Source organism: Gallinula chloropus (genome assembly GCF_964237585.1).
Source record: "Gallinula chloropus genome assembly, chromosome: 1".
In the NCBI taxonomy this organism is placed as follows: domain Eukaryota; kingdom Metazoa; phylum Chordata; class Aves; order Gruiformes; family Rallidae; genus Gallinula; species Gallinula chloropus.
In genome coordinates this window covers 212,546,721-212,572,823 of record NC_140085.1, presented here as the reverse complement: position 1 = coordinate 212,572,823, position 26,103 = coordinate 212,546,721, and the positions used below count along the sequence as shown (strand labels likewise).

At 40.4% G+C, this 26,103-nt stretch overlaps 1 protein-coding gene across 1 annotated transcript; it reads left to right on the top strand.

Annotated features, from left to right (window-relative positions):
- Window positions 1-1,804: 1,804 nt before the first annotated feature.
- On the top strand, window positions 1,805-25,798 carry LOC311195371 (NEDD4-binding protein 2-like 2). The gene is made up of 6 exons (XM_084268760.1): window positions 1,805-1,821; window positions 6,078-7,510; window positions 14,521-14,645; window positions 20,657-20,745; window positions 21,102-21,178; window positions 25,447-25,798. Exons 2-6 carry the CDS (start codon window positions 6,078-6,080, stop codon window positions 25,643-25,645), a joined length of 1,923 nt encoding a protein of 640 aa, XP_084124886.1. The 5' UTR covers window positions 1,805-1,821; the 3' UTR covers window positions 25,646-25,798.
- Window positions 25,799-26,103: the final 305 nt, after the last annotated feature.

Here is a 26,103-nt window from a genome sequence, read left to right as displayed (position 1 = left end):
ACCTTTCTTATGAGGAAAGGCTGAGGGAGCTGGGGCTCTTTAGATTGGAGGAGACTGAGGGGTGACATTATTAATGTGTGTAAATATGTAAAGGGTGAAAATCAGGAGGATGGAGCCAGGCTCTTCTCAGTGATGGCAGCGATAGGACAATGGGCAACGGGTGCAAGCTGGAGCATAGAAAGTTCCATGTGAATATAAGGAGGAACTTTTTGACTGTGAGGGTGACAGAGCCCTGGGACAGGCTGCCCAGAGAGGCTGTGGAGTCTCCATCTCTGGAGACATTCAAAACCCGCCTGGATGCGTTCCTGTGTGGTTTAGTCTGGGTGATCCTGCTCTGGCAGGGGGGTTGGACTGGATGATCTTTCGAGGTCCCTTCCAACTCCTAATGTTCTGTGATTCTGTGATGCTGAGTGTGGCATTCTTACGATACACATTTCAGTAGCTTTAAAATTAGAATAGCAGAAATCTTACCAAAGCATGGTAAATGGGAACAATCAGGAGATTCACTTCAAAAGCTCACTTCTGATCTAAATCAATGCTACCAAAGGCACATCCATGCCATTGAACAGAACAGGACAATCATCTGGCACAGAAAAGGAGACCATGTTCTGGTTGCAGGGGTAACTGGAAGGAATGCCTGGCATGGATTTTAATGATCACTGTTTTCTTTTTACTTTGAATAGCAAATGAGCTCATTTTAGAGACTTTATGACCTATATATAGTTTAAAATATTCATAATTCATTCAGGACATGTGAGAGTATTGTGGACATTTCAGATACCCACATCACTTACAGGAGCTGTAGTGCACACTAAAGAAAACAGGAATTACTGTTACAAGGCTGTTGCTTAGGAAAATTGTGGTTTACTTTGCACAATACTACAAGGTATGAAAACCAGCATATAGCCATGTCATGGAAGAAATATACTCTATGCTGCAGGCAGACGTTGGAAGTTGACATAAGAAGTCAGTATTTTATCTGTTACACATGGATCAGAACGAGTTAATCTAGCAAGGGAATACACGTAACCAATTGTGATGTTTTCCATTGGGGTTACAGGAAAAGACAAACAAAAAAATCGCTTTATTTAAATTAACATTGTCAGCCTAATGCCTCCACAGGCGATGCTGTGAAGTTTATTAGAAGCAGGCAAAAAAAGAAAAGAAAAAAAAAAACCACAAACAAACCAAACAGAACCATCAGTTTTAGGAAGGTACCGCAGAGACCAGGCTACAGCGGAGGAAAGGCAAACAAAGCTGCTGGCTGGAGGTGCTGCCCTGGCCTTTCAGCCGCTGACGTGGTTTCTTCCACCAAGAATAAAACACCGGGTGCCCGCCGATGTTACCGCAGCTGGGAACGACGGAGGCGGACACTGAGAACCCCCGGCACAGCTGAAGGCAGCCTAAACCCCACTCCCTCCTGTTGACTTACATCACACCCCTCCGGGAAAAGGGTTCCGGGGTGCGTAGAGAGAAGAAAACCCACGCTCGGTGCCGGCGGGGCAGCCGACCCCCGCCCCTCGCAGCCCGACCTGCTCTGCCCGCCACAGGCACACAGGCAGTCGCGGCCTCACCCTACCCTTTCCTTCCCGCGCCCAAGGGCCGCGCGCTAAGTGACAGCTCCGCCCTGAAGGGAGGGGGGTGCTGGGAGCTGTAGTCGGAGGCCCGGCCGGAGGAACTACAAGTCCCATTAACAGCCGCGGGCGGCAGGAGGTGGCGCCATTTTGAGAGTTGGGGCTTGTGAGCGCTCCCCTTCCCCGCCCGCCGGGAGTGCGCTGCTCGCCGCGGTGGCGGAAGACCGGCGGGCGCCTCTGCCTTGAGGTTGGTCTCTTCACCCGCATGTGGTTGTGGCTACTGCTCAGCGGTGCTGGGCCGGGAAGGTTCTTCTCCCCGCTGCCGTGGCCGTGTCCTCGGGCCATTGCGGCCGGGCAGGGAGGCGGGGGCGGCGCACAGCAGCCGTCTGCTGAGGTTGTGGGACAGCAGCGCCGGGCTGAGGGAAGCGTTCGTGGGGCGGGGACGGGGGTGCCTCACACTGGGGCGTGGGGAGGGAGGGAAAAGCTGGCAACACCTACCCGCAGCTGGGGCTGGCGGCTCCCGGCAGCCGCGCCTCCGCCTCAGGCGCTCCGCTCCGCGGCGGCCTTGTCGCCGCCATCCCAGCGCGGCAGCAGCGGCCGCTTCCCCCGGCTGTGAGGTGAGGCCTGCGGCTGGTCTGTGTGCTCTGTCACCGCTGCACCCAGAAAGGGGTGCTCAGGCAAACAAACCGGGCGTTTCCCGCCATCTAACTCCTGCTATATGTGCCGCCTTTGTCCATTTGGAAGTTAATCGTGCAGGTGGAGTTTAAGGCTGAGTTACTTGGCTGAGGCTGCTGGATGTTTGTCGGGTTAGCTGGAGTGGTAGCTCAGTGTTGCAAGTACCAGCCCAGTGAATCACAGGCCTCAACTCGGGTGCAGTGCTTATGACCAGCCCTTTACAGAAATGCAACGGAACTTGCTTATACTGTTATGAGCTCAGCAAGACTGTGACTTAGATTCCACTTTTTGAGTACATACTTGCTCTGTCCTTCTCAAGGACCCAGGTGGTGGGTGATTAAGGACCTGGAGCATCTCCCCTGTGAGGAAAGGCTGAGTGAGCTGGGACTGTTCAGCCTGGAAAAAAGAAGACTAAGGGGGGGACCTAATTAAAGTTTATAATTATCTGAAGTACGGGATGCAGGGGAATGGGCAGCCCCTTTTCAGTGGTCTGTGGAGACAGGACAAGGGGCAATGGCTGCAAGTTGGAGCACAGGAAGTTCCACACCAACATGGGGAAGAACTTTTCCCCAGTGAGGGTGCCAGAGCCCTGGGACAGGCTGCCCAGGGAGGTGGTGGAGTCTCCATCTCTGGAGAGATTCCAGCCCCGTCTGGACGCCTGTCTGTGCAATATGAGCTGGGGAGCTGCTTTGGCAGGGGGGTTGGATCTGATGATCTCTTGAGGTCCCTTCCAACCCCTACAATTCTATGACTTATGTTTTTCACATACAACTTCATATACAGCATCCCAGAGGATAGTCAAAGAAAGTCTGTTTAAGACGAGCAAGAAAGGATTTTCCTTTCTTTTTGGGATAGTCACAGAACAGCATCCTCTGTCCTTAAAGATACAGCTGCAAGTGTTCCTTGTTCTGTTTTCATTCCACATCAGAATGTGGGCTTTGCTTCAACACTGTCCCAGAAGTTGTATGAGGACACAGAAACTAATTAAGCAACTTTGTTGTTCCTACCCTTGTTTTCAGTGAAGATAGCATAACATTTTTCAATAGATGGGGAATAGAGCAGCCAATTAATATGATATCATTCTCATCTTCTATTTTGCAAAAAAGAGTAACTGAGAAGCTGGGGCTATGCATGAAGTGTGGATATTATGAGAGGAGGAGAGCCCATAGTACCCATAATGTTGTTCTACCAATTCTGAGGAAGAGGGATAGTTGCAGGTTACTCCTTCTTCTGACATCAGTGCTGTCTTCTAGGTTGTAAAGTCTGGTACAAACAGTGAAGTCTCCTTGGTTTAGACATTTGGAGACAGGAGGGCAGAATTCGCTTCCTTTGGGTAGCAGGTGAGGAAATGTCCAGAGAAACACTTTTCCATGTCAGTTTTGCAAGTGAACTTGAGATGATAAAGTTTACTTACAAATCTTCCTTAAATACTACCCACAGGTCCTTTTCAGATAAAGAAGAAACTTTTCTTGTCCAGAATGAGGACCATGTGACCTTTTGTTAATATTTACTCCTAGAAATGTGGAATGTTCACAAAAAGCAGTAGAATGAACCATCTACTAGGAAAAATTCTTTCTTTTTTTTCTTCTTTGATGCTTTGGTTTTGAGGGAGGATTTGTTGAATAAACTATTTGGCACTTGATTTCTAATTAAATGACTATTGCTTTTTATTGCATTCTACCTAAACTTCAGGAATACCAAGGAAAATCCAAGTAATTCTAACTAGTGTATGGATAATGGCATGACTGCACGACACGGTGGTCAATGCCATCTTACTTTGTTTTTAATTGCTCTCATGTCTGCTTTTTTTTCTGGAACTATTGGCTTGTTCTTAGGTTGCAGTCTGTTTGGGACTGTCCTGGTTCTGGTCAGGATGGAGTTAATTTCATTTATAACAGCGGATGGAATGCTGTGTTTGAGAGTAAAAATGGGAGTAGTGCTGATAACACCCTGATGTTGTTAGTTGCTGTCAGACAGTCAAGGACTTTCTCAGCTCTTCATGAGAAAGGAGGGGCAAAGCCAGGACAGGTGACCCAACTGGCCAAAGAGAGTATTCCATGCCAATTACGTCCTGCCCAGGATATCAGGGGCTGACGGGAGGAAGGCCGAGGGCGGCTCCGGGACGCGCGGTTCTTGGGGGACGGTCGGGTTCTGGGACGGCTCTGGGTGGCACGGCCTGAGCTGTGGGTTTGGTGAGAAACTGCATTGTGTATCCACAGCTTCATATATTTTTGCTTTGAAGTCCTGTTAGCATTGTTACATTGTATCTTTCTGTTATCTTAGTAAACTATCCTTATCCCAACCCAGGGGCCTCTTAATTTCTTGGTTTTGGGGTCTTTAATCTGCTCTTTTCCTTTAAGGAGCAGGCAGCTGCATGGATCTTGGCCCTCAGCCGGGGTGAAACCACGACAGGGACAGGGATTGCTTTTTTGTGTGTTTATAGAAGATGTGCAACCAAGTGGCCTTGGTCCCTAATAAAGGTCTTTAGTTGTTCCAAAGCCAGAAACATAGTAACAGACTGCAGATTTAATTTTATGTCTTAATTAGTACCAAATTTAAACGCCATACAGCATCTATTTGATGATAAATTTATAGAATCATGGAATTAATTAGTTGAGTTCAGTTCATGTCACAGAAAGTAAGCCTTGTGATTGAAGTATTTGCATTTTCATCGGTCATAGTAGTTGTGATGTCAAGCTTCAGTTTCTGCATTGGAAACTGTCACATGTTTATACAGTAAAAGATATTTATAACACTTAGCAGATTAATATGGGTTAGTAGAGAGTAGAGGTTGTTGATGTAGTTAATCTTTCAAAGGATTTATGAAGATTTGTAAGTTATTTAAGATATATCATAAAATGTGACTGTTAGACTGGTGCAGCACTAATGTATCTCTTTGCTAAAGATGTGCAATAATGTTGTAATTTTGTTTAAAACAAGGCTTCCAGTAGGTGATGGCTGCTTTTCTCCTAGTTGAGTTCATTTTGTGAATGGAAAACCTCATGATGCATACCAGAGAATCATAGGGGTTGGAAGGGACCTGGAGAGCTCATGGGGTCCAACCCCCCTGCCAAAGCAGCTCCCCAGCTCATATTGCACAGACAGGCGTCCAGACGGGGCTGGAATCTCTCCAGAGATGGAGACTCCACCACCTCCCTGGGCAGCCTGTCCCAGGGCTCTGGCACCCTCACTGGGGAAAAGTTCTTCCCCATGTTGCTGTGGAACTTCCTGTGCTCCAACTTGCAGCCATTGCCCCTTGTCCTGTCTCCACAGACCACTGAAAAGGGGCTGCCCATTCCCCCTGTATCTCCTGCTTCAGATATTTATAAACATTCATAAGGTCCCCCCTTAGTCTTCTCTTCTCCAGGCTGAACAGTCCCAACTTACTCAGCCTTTCCTCACAGGGGAGATGCTCCAGGCCCTTCATCATCTTTGTAGCCTCCTCTGGACTCTCTCCAGGAGATCCCTGTCCTTTTTATCCCAGGGAGCCCAGAACTGGACACAATACTGCAGGTGGGGCCTGACCAGGGCAGAGTAGAGGGGGAGGATCACCTCCTTGGACCTGCTGGCCACATTCCTCCCGATGCCCCCCAGGATCCCATTGGCTCTCTCAGCCCCCAGGGCACACTGCTGGCTCATGGCCAACCTGTCATCAACCAGGACCCCCAGGTCCTTCTCCACAAAGCTCTTCTCCAGCAGCTCATCCCCCAATCATATCCCCCGTATCATATAGGTCTGGATAACTCCTGCTTCCTTATGCTTTAAAAACATGCATGCTGATAATGTTTTGCTTAGGTCTGGTTTTTTGTTGGTTTTTTTTCCCCTAAGATGCTTCATGCAGAAAGTAGAGTGAGGCTCCTGGAGTGTCAGGATGGAATTACAACTGAACCATGTTGTAAGAAACTGAAGTCGACGGAAGGGGTTTACAGTGAACTCTCTGATGATGATAACCAAGGTACTCCAGAGGAAGTGTATGCTGTATCATCAGATGATTTGATACTGGCACATGCCTCTGATAAACAAGGGCAACTTAAAATGGAGAAGCAAGAGAAAATACCTACTGGAACATCTAATGAAGACCTCCATGAAAATAATCTAGTGCTTAGTCAGCCAGCTGATTCAGAAACTCTGCAGAATGTAAATCCTCTGTTTACATCAATAAGTGACACTAAAGTTGAGGAAAACAAAGGCCCTTTTATTACAACTAATGAAGGTGAAGATGATAATAGAAACAGTAGTACATTATTCTCCCTAAACAGAAATGCATCAGATGAAGAGTTTTTTACAAGCAAAGAATTTATCGGACCGATTTACAAGCCTGCTGAAAGCACCAGCCAGGACAGATCTGGCAGCTGCAATGAATGTAGAAGCAGCGATGGAGATCGGAATGAGCCGCATGAGAACCAAGCGGAAAGAAAGAAGGGAAATGAGATGCAGACTGTTGCTTCTGCTGTACCAGAAATAGATGATGAACTGGACCAGTTCTATAAAGAAATTCACCAGCTGGAAAATGAAAATTTAGATACTAATTTTCAGGAGAAAGACAGTGAAACTTCTCAGGAACAATTGTCTCCACATAACTGCAGTCAGACCTCACAAGAGGATTATCCACGCGTGTTGCTGAGCAGCCCACAGCCCTTTTATGAAAATGGACAGTGTTTCTTTGGGGAGCAGAACAGTCGGAAAACAAGCAACGAGCAGCAATTTGCCTTGGAGATGAGCAGCTGGAAAACTGAAAATACTTTTAATGGACAAGTAGATTCTAAATATTGGAACTACACAGTGCCTGAATTCACACCTGCTTGGCAGTCAGCAGAGTCTTTCACAGTACCTCAGGGACCCTTTCCTCCTACACTCAGCCATCAGTCGCATTTTCAGATACTTAATTCCCCACCACAAAACCCAAATGCTCTCCCTTCTCAGAACAGTGAACTTTTATACAAAAGTTATCATGGTTACCATGGAAATACTGATGCCAACAGTCATGGTCCATTGCTTGATCGAAGTACCAGCTATGCTGGTGATACTGATATCCATACTACTCAGGTCTTCAGAAATGGAAATAATGACCAGAATGGACTCCAAAATAATGGTTTCTGTGAAACCAGAGAAGAGTGTTGGAAGGATCCAAAAGCTGACAATACAGAAAGAAGATACAGCTTTTCTTCCTTGCAGCTACCTGAAGAAAGATTCAGTTGTTCACAGAAATTCCTCCTAATTTTAAGAGGCCTCCCAGGTTCAGGGAAATCAACACTTTCTCGGTAAGTAAAGACTTAAAGCTTGGGAAGCTTATTACAAAAACAATCTGTAAGCTCTTTTTCAATCAACACTGAAATCATAATCTCATTTACTTTTTTTTTATACTGTGGTCAGTCAACTTCTGTATTTGTGAAGAGCACACAAAGAAAGTATTATTTTCCCTTAAAAAGGTACTTGTTGAAGACTGACAGGTTAAAAAAAAGAAGTACCACCTCCAACTTGGATTTTTCACTTTTTTTCTTTTGGCCTAGTTTGAAAAGCACCTAAATTGACAGTAGAGCACACACACACAATCTCTCTGTTGCAGAATCACAGAACAGCAGGGGTTGGAAGGGAGCTCTGGAGATCATCTAGTCCAACACCCCTGCCAGATCAGGACCACATAGAGCAGGCTGCACAGGACAGTGCCCAGGCAGGTTTTGAATGTCTCCAGAGATGGAGACTCCACAACCTCTCTGGGCATCCTGTTCCCAGTGCTCTGTCACCCTCACAGTAAATAAGGTCCTCCTCATGGTTAGGTGGAACTTCCTATATTCAGGTTTAATTCAGGTTTATGCCTGTTGCCTTTTGTCCTGTCAGATGAAAATAGGTTTCTCTTGCATCCCCAAAAACCCTCAGGCATCTGAAATGGGATGTCTTCTGTGTTTGTCTTCTGTTGTATGCTGAGAATCTATGAAATAGATGCAGTGATCATGTTCTTCCTTGGTATCATGTATAAAAAATAGGCAACCCTCTATGTTTAGGAGACTGTGCTATTAGAAATTTCTAGCTTAGAGATATATATATATAATTTTGATTATGACATTTTCTGATTACTGAGTGCTCTGTTTTGTGAAGCTGCATTTCTAAAGCTGCATGAGCCTAAATGGGTATTATTACAATAACTTCTTTCATCCATGAAAGCAACATAGGGAATAAAAGATATGGAAAAATGCTGCCTCATTGAGTGCAGGAATTGGATAACACTTAATGTGAAGATATCTAATGTTTTCCATGTTTTGTATGCCAAATTGTTTCAGAATCTTGCTCCAAATATTTATCTTATCTGAAAGATTCTAAATATCTTCAGGTTTTATAAACACATATTCTTGCTAGTGAGATCAGTTATTAATTTCATTCAACACATGGAAAAATGGCCACAATGAGTGAGATCCAAGTCAAGAATAGTCACCAAACTTGAACTGTGTGGGACTTGTTTCTCAGTGTATTCAACTACATGCAGTTTCACATGTTCAAAGCTTGGTTGCAGTTGTTAATTCCCATAAAATCATGTTTTGGGTACCTTGTGATGGGGAAACCCCAAATTAGTGTCTGCCTGTGAGGAAAATATATGTATTATTAATTCAGTCTTATTCTTAATAAAGCTGACTGTTTATGTGTGTAACATCATAGGCTTCTGCAGTGTAGACTAGGACAGTAAATAGAGTCTTTTGGTCATATTATTACCCACAGGTAACTTTGCAGACTTGTCATCTTTAGCACCTGCAGGCATATCTCTACAACTTGTAGCAGTAAAATGATTATGTAGGAAAAGCAGAAAATTACATCATCTTTGTGGATTAGCACTAGAAGAGAATGTGATGTGTCTTGCAGATGGGTTTCCCAAGTACGAAATGACAGCAGAGCAGTAGTGAGACCCAGGAATCTTGCATTCCTACCTGCATTTTGTGCAAAGGGAGGGTTTCCTCCTGGCCCCAGACCTGACCCATATATGTTCTGAATCTTGCACTGAGTCTGTGTTTTCTTTTGACTCTTCCATCCCAACTGCTTGGAATCACAAACAGGTTTTTTGGAAGATGCTTCTGGAGGTCAGCTAGTCCATTGTTAGGCTTGGAGCAGGTCTGTCACCATCACTGCATCAGATCACCTGTGTCCTTGTCTAGCCTGGTCTGTGTTCTGTGTTATACCACGTGCTGTTACACCATGTTTTTACCTGGTAGAACCTGGCTCATCATCTTTGCAGCATCCCTTCGGGTAAGGGGATGGTCTTAATCACTTGTAATAGGCTGACATCAGATGGCAGAGAACAGACTTGGACTTTTGTGATATTTTGCTACTGAACTTGGGCAGCAATTGCAATTTGCCATTTGTCCATCCATACCTGAACATGAATTTGAATAAAAAGGAGCTTAGTAAGGTTGAAAGAACAAATACTGGTGTCATTTAAGAAATACATTTTTAATTAAATTCATTGTCAGGGGTATATACAGGCAGTTGTCTTTATCTGGAGCTGTTCTTCCTGAGAGCTCAGTCTGTCTGAATGGAAGTATGTGTAGTTGAATGTAGAAACATTTGTGTGCTGTTATTTCTGGTTATGTATTTCTTTAAACAGTGTTACAAGCAACTCTTTCAAAGTAGCACTTATATAGCTTAATAATACTAAAGATTTAAAAAAATTATTTATTGTCTGTTTTTTCCTCATGTGCTATTAGTTATTTAAATAGGTGAATTATTAGGTTCTGAGAGATCTTAATTATAAACTCATCTAACCAGGGTGCAGGTTGCAGGACCTTTTTAATTTTGAAGAAAAATTAAGGCAGGGTTTGTTTCTCTGCGTGTGCACATGCACTGGAAAAAATGTGTATTGATTTGCTGACTAGTTAAAATGACCATTTTGGTTCCAAAATGAGTTTTGTATGTTGTTGAGCTCATATCTTCTATTAGATCGGATAGATAGCAGCTCACTTAAATTTTCCACACATGCTATAGTTTTAATTTCACTGTCCTGTTATGTTCAAAGTGGGTGTTCAAGTGTAGGAAAGATTTAGGGTGAAAAAGCTGGATTTACAGCAATTGGATTATACTGCTGCTCGTTTCAGGCATGTGCACATATTCATAATGAGTGATCTGTAATGTGACTCTTACTAGAAATGTATTTATCTTACTGTTAATCTCTCAAAAGTGGAATATCACCTCGTTGTGGGCTTAGAAAGTAATGATACTTTCTTTGCATAGATGTGCTTTTTGTTGTTTCAGTTTTCTAGTTAATGAGTCTGGAATGAAATATGTTATGAGTATGTGAATTATTCAACATGACTTTGACAAATGTGTTTGGTTTAAATTTTACAAGTTTAAATACTGTGAATTCTGAAAGAGGTAATTGTCAGGTGTTTAAAATCTTATGGTTTATGATTTAATTTCACAATTTAGAAACAGGCTGTGATCATTGCTGTAATAATTGAAGCTTCAGTTCAGAAACTCATTACTGTATGATAGGTTGTGTGTGGTGTATAGGATAAGGGTTCTGTTACTGTGACCTGTTTGGTAGTCACTTTGCCTTCCCAAATTCTGTAGTTCTAGCATTACTGCTGCAAGCATAGTTTACTATATTAAATCCATGATATCAGTTATATAGGTACATTAAAAAATTGTGTTATATTCTGAACTTAAAGGGAAAACAGAGTTTATTTCAAGAATAAACTTTGAGTTTGCAGCATTTCAGAACCCTTGTTGCATTTCTTTATTGCCACAACTAATCATCTTTGGAAGATACAAAGATGATTAGTTGTGAAGAGTTTGAGTAGAGTCAGTTTCTAGAAATAAAAGTAAAAATGAATGTCCCCTTAGTGTTGATTCATCAGTCCATATATATTCCTACAGAAATCTGATGGTCAGGCTCCTAAGGAGGTGTAGGGGTGTGTCTGTTCATCTAGTAGAAGGATCCCAGGTTTTATTTGCTATCTCTTTTACTAAAGCAGATGGTCCTTACTCTTTCAGCACACCAAAAAAAAGTGGGTGTGGAAGATGGATGTAGTTTGTCTAGCATATTATTTGGCAAATGTAGCATAGTGTAAATAAGAAAATTGGACCATATGTGCAATTATGGCCAAGTAACTTTATGAGTATGAGAGGAAAAAATATGAAAATACCCTGTTGTGTGTGGTGTGTGATTAACTGATGCTGTTTTATCTACTTAGAGTGATGTAATACACGTCCTGTTTAAAAGACATAGGCGAACAGGAATAATGGAACAGTATCCTGCTTTGCTTTCTGAAGCAGCATTGCTTTTTATCCTGGGGGAACCACAATACTCTGGAAAAGGGAGAAAGATGAAGGAAAAAACAGCTTGTGTACAGCTTTATGTTAATTGACAGTAACATTATTAATTGTTTCTTCTGGTCTTTGGTAATCTGAATTTTATTGTTACAGATGTTATAGATGTTGGTTTTTATACATATATATGCATATATATACACACACACACCTGACAACATAACAGTGGGACAGTAAATGTGCAGGACTGTAAGTTAACAGGCTGTACAGTGATATCCCAGTCTTTGCCTCAGCAGTAGTGCATCCCACATACTGCTAGTGCAGTTTGGGTTTGTAGCCTTTGAGTACATTTCCTGTTTCTGAGCTGGAATAGCTGCCCAAATTTCCATAGGACAGTGATATCAGAGTGTTGCAGAGGGCTGTAAATGCTTGGTGACACTAACTTGCTGTTTTGTATTTTGAAATTGAAATATTCTATGGAAAACAAAAATAGTTGAGGAGGCTTTGTAATTGCAGGTATTCTGTAGATCAGACTTTAAGCAGAACTCTGCTGTTGTCTCAGTTCACAGGATTTTCCTCTAAACCTCGATTTCCAAGGACTTTCTGAAAATAAAGTTTACATTTGGCAGAACGAGGATTGTTCATTTGGATTGATTAATGTGGATTTGATTTGACAGACATTCTGATGTTATTGATCCACCAGTGGTTACATAGACCCTGTAACTTTATGACAGTTTCTGACTCTCAGGTATTTATTGACATGCCAGGCAACAGTTACAAGGAATTTTAAGTTCAAAAGCTAAATCTGTGATGCTTCTAGAAGGTTTGACTATGGTATTTCATGGTGATGCAAATAAAGAATTCCAGAAAAGCTTAATGGATTTTTGTAGTATTTCTACATCATCCATTATTATACCTTCTCTAAGTAATAAATGTATTATCAGTAATGCAACATACAAGAGTATAAAGTACAAAGAGTAAAAATGAACATGTTAACAGCATTGCAACTTTGTATCTCTGAGTTCCTCTTTTTGTCCTCTGTTGGTTTCCCCACAGGATTTTTTATTATTTGCTAAGTTACTTAAATTCCTTCTGTAATCTTTAAGGTTAGCTGTGCAAGAAGCACAATTTAATGCAGCTTAGTCTAACCTACAAATGAAATAAACTTCTGGCCAATGGAATACCTATGTTCCTTGGAAATGGGGAGCCTAGAAGACTGGAAATTTGCATTGGGATATTTCTCTCCTTTTTTATCTTTATGGATTCTAATTGGAATCTCTGCATATTATCCATTTATTGATGATTTTTTTTGGCTTTAAGTTATCCATATGCATTAAAATCCATAGTATTTTTGAGAGAATATTCTGTCAGATTTTGTTGGCATTGGCCTGTATGTGCAGGAGTCCCCATGGAACAGAACTGCCTTAGCAAACCAAGCTAAATCATTCTACACAAGTGGTTTAAGTGATTTGAGAAGTTACTGGTTTGCTCCTAATTCGAAGTAATACATGCAGAGATTGTAAACCATGTGGATTTCTTATCACCCTGTTAGCATTAACGTATGAATGATAAGGAAAACCAATATAATTCCCTGATAGAGATATGAAAAAATCCTGTCTTAAATTTTGTGTCATCTTCTAGACTGAAGCCACAGTTCTACAAGATAGGATAATCCATCTAGCAGCTAACTGCTGCTCAACCAGAGGAGGTCTCCATTGATGGTTAATCACTTTTAATGTATTGCCTTTTGTGGCCTTTTCTTAAATAGGCCCAAATGCTGAAGTTTCAGAAAAGTAATCTGGGGTGAGGGGCAAGAATAAAAAATTGCTTTCTTCTGAGCATGAATTCCAGTGGCTTACAGGTCCAGTGAGTACCCAGCTGGTAAGAAAATAGAGACAAGTAAGACAGTGTTGCCAGGTTGGGGGAGAAGACATGGAACTGGCATAGAAAGGTATAGGGTCTTGAAGGAAGATGCACACTGCTCTGCAATCCTGACTTTCATTAGTAGGACCATCTTGAAAGTTTATTATGGTCCTGTGTTTTCTTTCCTGAAAATAAGAAAATGCTGTAAACATGAGTGGTTTTCTTTTCCTGTTCCTGTTTGACCCACTTTGTATGTGCAGGCAGCAGGGTCAAAGGTGTCGTGGTTTCACCCCGGCTGAGGGCCAAGATCCACGCAGCTGCCTGCTCCTTAAAGGAAAAGAGCAGGTTAAAGGGAAGAGGAAAGGGGGGTGAGAAGTAAGGGAAGGGAAAAAGGAAGAGAAAGGGGCAAATAACCCCAAAATCAAGAAATTAAGAGGCCCGTGGGTTGGGATAAGGATAGTTTACTAAGATAACAGAAAGATACAATGTAACAATACTAACAGGACTTCAAAGCAAAATATATGAAGCTGTGGATACACAATGCAGTTTCTCACCAAACCATACAACTCAGGCCGTGCCACCCAGAGCCGTCCCAGAACCCGACCGTCCCCCAAGAACCGCGCGTCCCGGAGCCGCCCTCGGCCTTCCTCCTGTCAGCCCGTGATATCCTGGGCAGGACGTAACTGGCGTGGAATACTCTCTTTGGCCAGTTGGGCCACCTGTCCTGGCTTCGCCCCTCCTTTCTCATGAAGAGCTGAGAAAGTCCTTGACTGTCTGACAGCAACTAGAAACATCAGGGTGTTATCAGCACTACTCCCATTTTACTCTCAAACACAGCATTCATCCGCTGTTACAAATGAATTTAACTCCATCCTGACCAAAACCAGGACAAAAGGTCAGAAGAAAGCATGTAGAAAGTTGAAGACGCTGAAAAAGGATAGTAGAAAGGGGAAAAATACTTCTTTAATTTGGATTAGAATTCTTGGCAGAACGTGTGAATATACTTTTATAAACCTGTTTGAAGTTTGCAAGAAGTTCAGAAGTAGGGCACAGGTCAGTTTATTTTAGCTGTAGTCTTTTTCTGTGAATTTTTACTTTTTTTCTCTATCTCAGACATAAAAGTTAAACCATTTTTGCATTTCCCTTTGTTTAACAGTGTTCTGCTTGGTCAGAGTCGCGATGGCATCATATTCAGCACCGATGATTATTTTCGTCAGCAAGATGGATATACATATAGTGCTGCTCAGCTTGGTGATGCCCATGACTGGAATCAGAAGAGAGGTTTGAATGCATAAAATGAATCCTATTAAATTATGCCTATATTTAATAGAAGGATAGTGTTGTGTGTGTGTCTGTTACTAGCCTACAAAAAGGAGTGTGTGTGTACATCTATGTATTTTAGCACAAGGTATACAGAAGTATATATTTAAAATATAACATACTTCTAAAGTAATGCATATATGCACACATGAAATTTTGAGCTTATAGAAGGTTGAGAGTTTAACAAATAAATCTCCTCTTTGTGCTATGACCTGCTAATTTGTTACATTTGATACTAGTATCATGATGGCAGAATTGAACCTTTTTCATTCTGGCAACAATGGAGTTATCCTATTTTTTTGCAGTATCTTTTCTAATCTGAGATACTCCCAACGTTTACAGAAGAGTGTTTTTTCTGAGGAAGATTTTAGTTCAGTTCTGTAGACTAGCAGCTTTAGGAAGTCACAGAATCACAAGGTTGCAAAAGACCTTTGAAGATCATCAAGTCCAACCATTCCCATCCTAAGCTAAACCAGATCCCTAAGTACCTCAGCTACCCTTTTTTTGAACACATCCAGGGAAGGTGACTCAACCCCCTCCCTGGGCAGCCTGTTCCAGGCCCTGACAACTCTTGCAGGAAAACATTTGTTTCTAATGTCCAATCTGTCCCTGCCCTGGCACAGCTTCATGCCATTGCCCCTTGTCCCATCTCCTGTCCCCTGGCTGAAGAGACCATCGCCCACCTCTCTACAACCTCCCTTCAGGTAGTTGTAGGTGGGGAGAAGGTCTCCCCTCAGCCTCCTCTTCTCCAGGCCAAACAGCCCCAGCTCCCTCAGCCATCATAGTTCTTAATAGCAGTGTGCAAAGGTTGGGTTTAACTGATAAGGAAGGAGATAGCTGGGGTAAGAAGGGTGGCAGACAGATTCTTGTTCTTTGTTGCAGTTTTCTTAGAATCTCCTTTATCTGTTTGGTCTGCTCCAAGGAATGGACAAACTGAGCAACTTCACTGCCTGTGCATACACATGAATCTCTGTGCTGCAGTGTCTCAAGCAGAAGCTTCCTATCTGGCTGGAGGACTCCTTGTTTGTATCAAAAGATACAGAGTGCCAAGGAAACAAAAAAATGTTCTCCCTTTCCTCCCCTCTTCACCATAGTGCAAAATTTGTGATACATCAGGGACCGTGTCTGTATGGACTGTGAAAAACCTTATTTTTTTTTAAATTGATTAAAACATTAGTTACAAAGAGTAGTTTTGGAGTGCAGCAATAATAAATACTTTAAATGAAGCTCCCAGTAGGAGTCTAAGGAGCAGAAGAGTTGATAAGGTGGCAGTTTAAGGATGAGAGGGCTCAACATTTCGCAATTATAAGACCGCCAAACAGTTTGCACTTGATAACAGCTTCTGGCTGTCTCTGACCAGACCTTCAGGTCTCTAGTTCTGCATCACTCAGTCACACAGTTGTTTCCATAACCAGATCAGTATGTAATTTAGCTATTCAGTGATTCTGGTATCAAGAATAAGAACAGCTGTGCCACATTGTATAGAACACCTCCACTGCAAAACGTTTTCCAGAATAGCTTTGGGTTGAAGTTACTCAGTTCTCCCTGCTTTCACTAGATAGAACTCTTTCTCTTCAGAAATACTTCAGAAGGTCTTGATTTCATTTGTGTCTGGATCCTTGAGATAGATGAAATGAGATCTTCAGGGGAATGGTAATCCTGATAGTTGGGATTATTGTCTGGTCTAGGTTAGTTTCATATGGATTATATCAGCTGTGTGCATTTATATATTTGCTAATATTCACGTGAGAACATACTTAGCTAGAGCTCTATAATCTTTATGCCAGAATTTTGGATGAGGCAAAAATTTACATTCACAAATGAGAAAATCCTCCCCTCCATTTTTGGGGAGGGAGTGAATCTGTAATATAAGAAGCACGAGAAGAAAATAGTTAAAAGTGAGACCCATTAGGGAAAAGAAAAAACTCTTTTATTTTAGATGAACAGAATTACAAACTCTCAAATGTTTGAGACAGTGAACTACATACTCTTGTTACTCAAAAACCTTCATATTTAATGTAAAGGTCATAAGGTCAAGTGTACAAATATTAGGAAATACTGGAATTAATTTGTTGCTGTCTTTAATTGTGAGGTCAATGTCATTCTTAAAGGGGTTTAGGCCTTTAAGTTCACTTTGTGGCTTTGCTGAGTGTCTCTGATTCATCCTGCCAATTCTACTGGAATTTTTGTCTGCCTGTGTGTTTCTAATGTTGTTGACTTGACACCTCAAGTTGTTGCTTATCTGCTTTTTAAACTCTGGTTTTGTTGGATTAGTTTTGATGGTCACTAATTAATTTTATTAGAAACTGTATTTACTACTAAATAATCCTTTATGTAGTGTATTACATCAGCACACCTGACACTTAGATCCATAGTTAAAACAAAATGGTAGAATATGCAAGTGGGTTGTATCTATAATATAGTCTCTCTTCAAAAGCTTTTGTAAAGTAATGATGGTCCCATTATCTTCATTACAAAAGAACATTCTATTGCTCCCTTTATGAATTCTTTCTGAAATTTATATTTCAGGATTTTTCCCTTGTTTCTGTCAGTATACCAGTCATCTTTTCTAGATTCAGGTTTCAGAAAGATCGTTTTTGCCAAGATAATGAAGCCAGGGCCATAGATACATTGGTGAGATAGATATATATGTATATATTTAGTATATTTTTTGCCTCCTTTCTGACAGCGAAGTTACTTCCCAACTTGTTTGTGTCATTTCTTGCCATTGTATGGATTGATTTCCATGAAGATACATCCCTAGTTCTCTACAACCTTGGGGGTTTTCTTCCTTCAGTTCAGTGTACATATTGAGCAGTATTTACTAAATGGGCAGGTGTTCAACAGTTGTATTTTTTTTAATCCTCACGTTCATTGTGGATCTCAGTTTTCACTGAATGCATACTGTTTTAGCTTTAATGGAACATTATTTGTTCTGGCAACTTTTCAGTGTGAGTGTGTTATAAGCTTCAAATACTTCAGTTCTCTCATCTGGTTCATCATCTTAACTTCCTTGTGAGCACTAGTGCTACTATATTCTGAGTTTTTCATTGGCAAGCTGAGACACAGTTGCTAAAATCATTTTCCTATTTTGGATCCCAAACTTAACAATTCAGTTATTTTCTTCAAAATATGTAGTGATGATTAAACTTGATGTATTTAGAATAATTTTTCACTGTCTTCATATTCAGATGAGTTCATGCCAGCTCTGTAACTGATATCTCTAACTCTTGAAATTGAGCAATGAGAAGATAAAGATAATGCAAAGTAGTGGCTACTTGGAAAGAGGTGGGATGATGTTCAAGAACGCTGACCAAAAAATGATCCTTCTCCCTTTGCAGGCATCCTGATTTATTATTTACTTCAGAATTACTTCAACACCATGCCCTCCCCCTGCCCCCACAAAAAAAGCCCAAACAAAACCCAAACACCAAAAACCACACAATGAAAAAAACCCCAAAGGAATGTTTGGGTCATGCTTGTGATCTGATACACACCCTCAATTCAATCACAGAACAAGCCCCTCACATGTACTGAAAGAGGGAGGAATATAAGGCAGGAAATAGTGCACAAATGCACATTTAAGGACAGTATGGTGATACATACACCCTATAGTTGCTACACACACAACCATAGTTCAGGTATTTCCTAAAGTTCAGAGTTTTGCTTTGCAACAATAATTTATGCCTTCTTATTTTTTTTTTTTTGCTTTTACACTATTTCTGTCTTTTAAAAGAAGAATTATTTTTCCCTGCAAGAACTTTGAAATGTGAAATTCTTGATGTCTCTTGTGGCTCACATTGCTAGTGCTACTTAGAACTAACTAAATTTCTTTTTCTTGGCTTCAATGTGTAGCAGCAAAACAATTTATTATTGTTGAAATGGAATTAATCTTCACTGTGCTTTTGTAAAATAGATAAGGAATTATTACTGATTAACTGAGGTACAAAGCTGAGGAATAGATGTTACAAAGCCTTTGCTTTCAATTGTAAGATGCTTTAGAGTAGTTGTGGGAAGACTTGAGGAATCTTCTTCATGGATCTGATAATCTTAACTTGGAAACGTGCTTCTCTGTCTGGCTTAGTTTCATGCTACAAAAAGAACCTCAATTACTGATTCAAGTGCAAAGTAATTCTCTTCTAAAGATTTAAAAGCTGTGTTAAAAGTTGTGTCTGCAGAGTGGCAGAGCTCATATTTTCAAAATAGAAAAGGAAAGGGAGTTCAAACCATGAAAATTAAGGGAGCCGATTTACTTGTCCCAAAAGTGTCATACTCAGGTACTCTGTAGGAGTTCCTTCTGAGCTTTTGGTGAGAAGCTGAACTACTGATAAGAATAGAATATAAGAATAGAACCACAGCCCCAGTTTTTATGATATGGAAGTGGGTAGCAAGCTGATAAGGGTATAGAACTTGAGGTTTTTAACTTCTTTGAGTAAATCTCCTGTGTATCATTATGTAGAAGCTAAATGTCATAATCATGCTTTTGAGATGCACTCAAAAAAAGTGGTTGTGTGATTTTTGGGGTTTTCTGAGGACAAACTCTAGTAATGTGAGTTAGGAGTCCTCTGAAAATGATTTCTGGCCTAACTGTGTGAGAGATTTAGAATGATCTCAAGATCAAACTCAGGTGTAGGCGTAAGAGAGATGCTTAATTGATTTATCAAGACTAAAGCAGTCTTGGATTTATGAAGAGATACTGTCTTAGGCATCGAGGTAACATTAAAAAGTTTCCTGTGCCGTGGAGCTGATGAATCTCAGGTAGCCAACAAATTTGTCTGTTTTGTCCTCTGAACTGCTCCAACCAAGTTCTGCACTGTAATGTCAAGGATGCTTCTGCTAGGTGTGAGGCAGTACACTCTTGCAGGTCCAAAGTTAAAAGCACGCTACTGTTTTAAGTGTCCTGCCAAATTAACTGCACCATGGCTGTGCTCTCTCAGTCTTTCAGTCAATTAAGATGTTCGTTTGGATGTGCCTTCTCACCAGTTGCTGTTTTGTAGAACTCAGAAGCAGCTTATTGTTCCTGAAGCTTCTGCCCTCTTTTGGCTTTGGTTGAGTTCAAACTTCATTGAAGCAGAGAGAGCATGGTTTAATTTGTTTTCATAACGGATCTCAGAAATATTTCCTGTATGTAATGTCTTTTTGGGAAAATCACAGATTTCATAGCGTTTGGTTGGAGAACTACTGCAGTACCTAACCACAGGTCTCTGTTATGAATGCACCGTGCACTTTCCAGCAGTGCTGGTAAGGCTGGAACCAAGGTGTGGGTTGTTCAGCCTGGAGAAGACAAGGCTGCAGGGGGCCCTTGTTGCAGCCTTCCAGTACCTGAAGGGAACATACAAACAGGAGGGGATTCAACTTTTTAAAAGAGCAGATAATGGCAGGACAAGGGGACTAAAGCTAAAGGAGGGAAGGTTTAGATTAGATCTTAGGGGGGAGTTTTTTACAGAAAGAGTGGTGAGGTGCTGGAACAGGCTGCCCAGAGAGGGGGTGGATGCCCCGTCCCTGGAGGTGTTCAAGGCCAGGTTGGATGGGGCCCTGGGCAACCTTGTGTAGATCTAGGCCTTAAGGCTGGTGTCCCTGCCTGTGTCAGGAGGGTTGGAGCTCTATGATCCTTGGGGTCCCTTCCAACCCTGACCATTCTATGATTCTATGTGTGGTTTCATGCTGGAATTTACTAAGCAGGCCACAAACTTCCAGCAGTTCTGTTGTGTTGCTTTGACTTTTGTGTTTCCCATTTACCCCTTTTGCATCAGTTCACCACTACCTGCTTTTTGTGCTTTCACTTAATTTTTCTTACTTTCTGGCTTCTACTTCTTTCCATTCCTGCCTCTTTCAGTGCTTTTATGCCTTTTCTTTGAATAGTGTGTTTCAGTCAGAATAGATCAGTGCAAGTAGCATCTGGAACAGTTTATTTACATGTACCATTTTCTTTGAGTTACATCTTTATTAACTTGCACTATTTTTCATTGCAGCAAAGCAAGCAATGGAGCAGGGAAAATCTCCAGTTATAATAGACAACACTAATACCCAAGCCTGGGAAATGAAGCCATATGTGGAAGTGGTAGGTTTTGGTGTGTGGTTGTATTATCTGTTATGACTTTGCAAATTTACCTTCACACGTGATGAGCTGGTCTGTTTTGTCCAGAAACATTTTTCCTTACTCAGGTTTCTAGAGAGGCTACTTAGTGATATGATCAGTAATTGGTCTGGCAGTAGTTCAGACCAGTTTAAGGACTGACTTCACCTAAGCTGCTCAGGCTGGAATAAAAGCTAAGACAAGTTGGGGGTTAGTTAAATACAGCATGTTGACACCACAGGGTTAACTACATCTGTTTGTTATACTGGTCTATAAACTTTTTGTTACATTTTATGTAATACTGATGCACATATCACATGTTTTTTCTTTGCTTGTTGCAGGCTCTAGAAAAGGGGTACAGAGTGGAGTTCCATGAGCCAGATACTTGGTGGAAGTTTGATCCTGAAGAATTAGAAAAGTAAGGTTTATATGACAGAAATCATTGTACTTTATAGAGATAAATATACACACATAGATATATGTACAGTATGTTTATATTCAGTATCTGATTTTTTAAAAAATACTTAATTACTAGTGTAACATGTATTTTAATTAAATAGGCATTTTGAGATATACCTTGAAATGGAAGTGTTACGGATAAACAGACAAATAAGTAGATGTCCTTTCTTGTTGGCCCAAAAAGTTGATATTAAAATTGTGTTGAATGGGAATATAAGAAAGATTGGCCTCAGTAAGAAATGTGGCTATTACAATGAATAATTATTCTGAGAAATTTGTAGCTACAGAATCCTGAGGGCAAGAAATAGGTAGGAGGCAAAAAGAAATTGCACGTTTTTCAAGTAGTGCATCACTGTGCATACTTTGTGTTGACTACTTTTATACATGTCTCAGTATCAAAAAACAGCAGTCTATTTCTGATCAGTAAAGGTTAAAAAGAAAGCTCATATTTTAGATTAATCTTTTGCAAGATTTTGGGAAATTGGCCTCAGTCTTCAGAGGATCTGACTTAGAGTACTGTTGAATGTAATCATTGGACATCTGGGTTGTGAGAGTGCCTGGGAAGCTGCTGCTTTTTCCTGGTTAATGTGTTTCTTGTCTCAGATATATCTGCTTTAGGAATCTGAGGTATCAAACCAGATTCCTAGGATATTTCATTTTTTGAAATTTGATATTCTCATGGTTGATCAGAGAGAGTTCTCTTGCTGATTGTCATTTTATATGCTTCCAACTGACTTGGTTTGTAATTGTTTCAGCTTTGTAAAGTAGCCCCAACAATGCACAAAGTGTATGTGTATAATACTTACATTACTGACTTGGACTTTATTATGTTTATAAATCTTGCAAAGTTGCCACTGACATTTATTAGAGGTGGAGGCCTCTCTCTGTAGGATGAATTATTGTAAGTGTTTCTAGTTTGGGGTACAGCACAGCCAAGTTGGGAAGCTGTCTTAGTAACCAGACGTTTCTCAGATGATCAGCGTGAGATTCCAGTTACATGAGACAGACTCACTTCCCAGGAGAATTCAGTGTTTGCACATGGCTGTAACAGGTATGAAGTTTTGTTACCATTGAATCTTACTGACTGGTTATCAGTTGTAGGAGTTAAATACCCTTCCCAAAACCAAAGGACAGTAAGCACTTGAACTGTGAAGTGCTGTACCGATTATTAGGAGCATCTTAGATCTGTTGTAACACCTTCAATTGCTTTAAATAATGGAATGGAGAGCCATTGTCTGGAAATACTGGTTTTGAGAGTTTGGGAAAGGTAGTGATGTGAGGTTTCATTTTGGTTTTTAATTGCTTGGGGAGAAGGCTCAATTTTTAAGGGATGTTTTTTTCCATATTTATGTGTTTAGGAAACACAGTGATACAGAGATGTTGTAGTGTCAAGATTTCCCCTTATGAACGTTGAGTTCAACAATTTGTGCAGTAGCTGGGCAAATACTGGGCAAATAATAACTTTGGGTAATCTTATTAGTTGTCTGGAGTCATACCTTCTGATTCCCTCCTAAACAGGATCATTGAAGACTCTGATTCTGGTAGTTGGAATAAAAATTACGCTCCTACTTTATTAGCAAAGGACTTTTGAATTTTTGGATGCATGCTCCTCATTTATTTGTTTTAGTGGTGCTGTCTAGGTTGTGGGTAACTTTCATCAAGTGATAAAGAATACCAATATTCTAGAAATAAGGTGAATTTCTAGATACTTTTTTATAGGGTTGTTTCTACCACTGCTTTGTGTGTTTGAGAAATCTGTGAAAAGGGTCTTTAGGTCAACTCTGGGTGAGTTCTTGTTGTCAAGAATGTGACAGATGTTTTAGTGTGAAATAGGTGTCAGTGTCTTTTTCTCCTGGTGTGCCTGTGAGGTACAGATTCTCTTTAGACTCACGACTGGTTTTGCTTTTAATTGAGTTTTGTGCACGTAACTTTTGTGAAACCACCTTGACTCCACAGACATAAGCCTTGTGATAGTGTTAAGACTTGCATAGCATTTAGACATTTACATAAAATACATTGAAAGCTGCATGTGAGAGAAAATAGTGGCAGGATCATCATTTTTTCAAATTATTTTCTTTCTAAAAAAGTATAAATTTGGGTTAGGCTTTTGTATCCTGTGTATAATTTGTATTTTGGGATGGAGGTTGCTTTAATTTAAAAAAAAAAAAAGGTTACCTGCTGTGTACCTTTGCATGGAAGTGAAATGCAAATATGTTTAATACAATCCTCCTTCCTTCCTGGTGAACATAAACTTGCAATTTGGTATTGACTTCAGCAAACTTGTGATGATTCTTTAAAGTATATTGGTACATAAGAGGCTTTGAAAGCAGAAGCATTTAATAGTGACAAAACTTTGCTTTTATCAAGAGATTCTGGTTTCTTCCAAGCAAAACTAGGTTCCAAAGCATAAATATCTGTTAGGAGCATTTGCTGGTACATCTGTATTAGTTAAGGATAGATGGCTTTATGCTCTTCCAGCATAGTCAAGCTACCAAAGGATGAGTGAAGATGTGCTGGAAGAGGAGATCCCAGTATTCAATATACAGCAGATTTGTTTCCTTTATAAAATCACTTTCTATGCTTGATGTGATTTTATTTTTTATTATCCTGCCTTGTTGATTAAGCACAAGTGCTTGTTCATTTATAAAGTGGTTATGTACAAGTTCATTCAGGTGTGAAGGAGTGTGCACTTTATGCCCAGAGCATTTGAGCTGTAATCTTTTTCTCAGGGTACTAGAAAATACTGAGTAACTTGTGCATCCATAGTTTGACATAAAAAGACTTACACTTCCTCTTTTGTTTTTTCCCCTGTTGTGAGAATCAAATAACTTTATTGAGCCCCCATGTTTCTAGGAGATTGTTCATATTCATGAACCAAATCAAAACTGTTAAAAAGGGTTAACTGGTAAGTTCAAGATGTTGCTGCTCCTTGACTTCTTTAGCACAATGTGGATAGTATTTAAGCAATGAGCCTCTTGTGATTATCATTCTAGAGTGCCTGTGAGAGAAATGCTCTACTTAAGTCTTCCCAGAAAGCAAGCTGATAAAATACACCTTAAGGACCATTGTAATTCTAAATACTTCTGAGATCACCAATTCCTCTTCCACTCCAAATGTGGAACTAGTGTGTTACCTGCAGTGTCCTTTGAAACCTCATCAACTTGATAGGTACTTCCTTCTTGTACTAAAACACACAAAATCCGTGGGGAAAGGAGCATGGAGGAAATTAATCTTTTAAAGTATTTCTGTGTAGAATATCCTCTTTCCAGCATACCTGCTTGGTTCCCAGTATTGATTTCTCCTCTGTAGAACTAAGCCAGTTGCTAAGGAGGCCCATGCATGAAGATGCAGGCATATATGTTCTCTATTGGTATGACTTGGAAATGATTCACCTTGGACAGGGTTCCTGTGTGACAGTAACCTATCAAAACAGTTTGTGACATTTTATACCTGTTCTTTTAGATTCAGTTTTGTTACAGTGCTGGCAGTCCTGTGACATTCAATTTGCACGTGAGCCTTGTGGTTTTCCTTTTGGAAGAGACAAAATTTTTCTAACATGGATTTTAAGATCCTATTCTATAGATACTAAGGGGATAGATACATTCTAATGCAATGTCTCAGGTTCTTAATAGGCCAAGTTCTCACTGAAATGAGCTGACCACTAAACATTGCAACTGAACTCTTTTCGGTTTCTCTTCCCTTGTATGTATTTTGGTACCTTTCTAAATTTACAGCAAGTATCAGTAAGAGCTTGTAAATAAAGGTAGGAGTGTGCTGTTCTGGTTAAAAACTAAAATTGTTCCTTCTTTTATGTAGAGATTTATAAAGGAGAAAATATTCTTTCATTCCAGTCTTGAAACAATGTGGTTTCATTTTTATCATGAACAGTATTTATCCCTGTACTCATTAGCTAATATACCCTGAAAATATGATGAATAAATAGAAAGCAAAGTCTTTCTAGGATTATTTAGGTAGTCCTGCTGAATAACAACACATTTCTGTAAGAGGAAGAATGACTGTATTGTTTTCTGTTATTTAATATATGCAGTGGTGAATTGTTAAAATAAACCTTAGTGCAAGTTGAATACTGGGAATGAGAATACAGTGTAACAAGAGTGAAATTTCCAATACAAAAAGCAAACAGAACTGTCAATTTAATTTTTTCTTCTCAAAGACTGTCAAGCTAAACCCATGCCAGACCATTTATTTAAATTTTTATTTTTGTAGGAGGAATAAACATGGGGTCACTCGTGAGAAGATTGCGCAGATGTTGGAGCGATACGAATATCAAATATCCATACCTGTTGTCATGAATTCAGTGGCACCTCCCCACAAAAACACCCAAAGGCCGCCTCTGCAGCGAAGACATAGGTGGGGAGGCAATACAGACTCGTGGAATTCTTGCAGTATTTCCAGTAGCCGATAACACAGTTGCAGTCAGTTAATAAAACTCTATTCCTTGCCCTTCTAAAACACATCCTCACCTCCAGTAAAGTAGTGGATCTTCTGTGGTTTAAATAGGCCTCTTTCAAGACCGTTTTCTTCTGGAGGTTGTTCCTTTAACGGACTTGTATGTAAATAAAACTGTATATTGAATGTTTTTTAAAAGCTATATTTATTACAGTTGTAATAACTTTTAGTAAAAAATTTAATATACTATGACATATAGCAGAGTCTTCCTTCATTAAGACGATGATGTCATATATCAAGTAACTGTTGAACAGTCTTTTTAAAGAGGTCATACTAGATGTCTTTTAAAAGAGAATTAAAGCCCCAGAAGAAGAGGGTATTTATTAAGTAACCAGTTGGAATGCTTACTGTTCAGTTTCCTCATCTTTTAGGGTTTTTTTTGTTTGTTTGTTTAAACAATTCTGTCCTGGATTG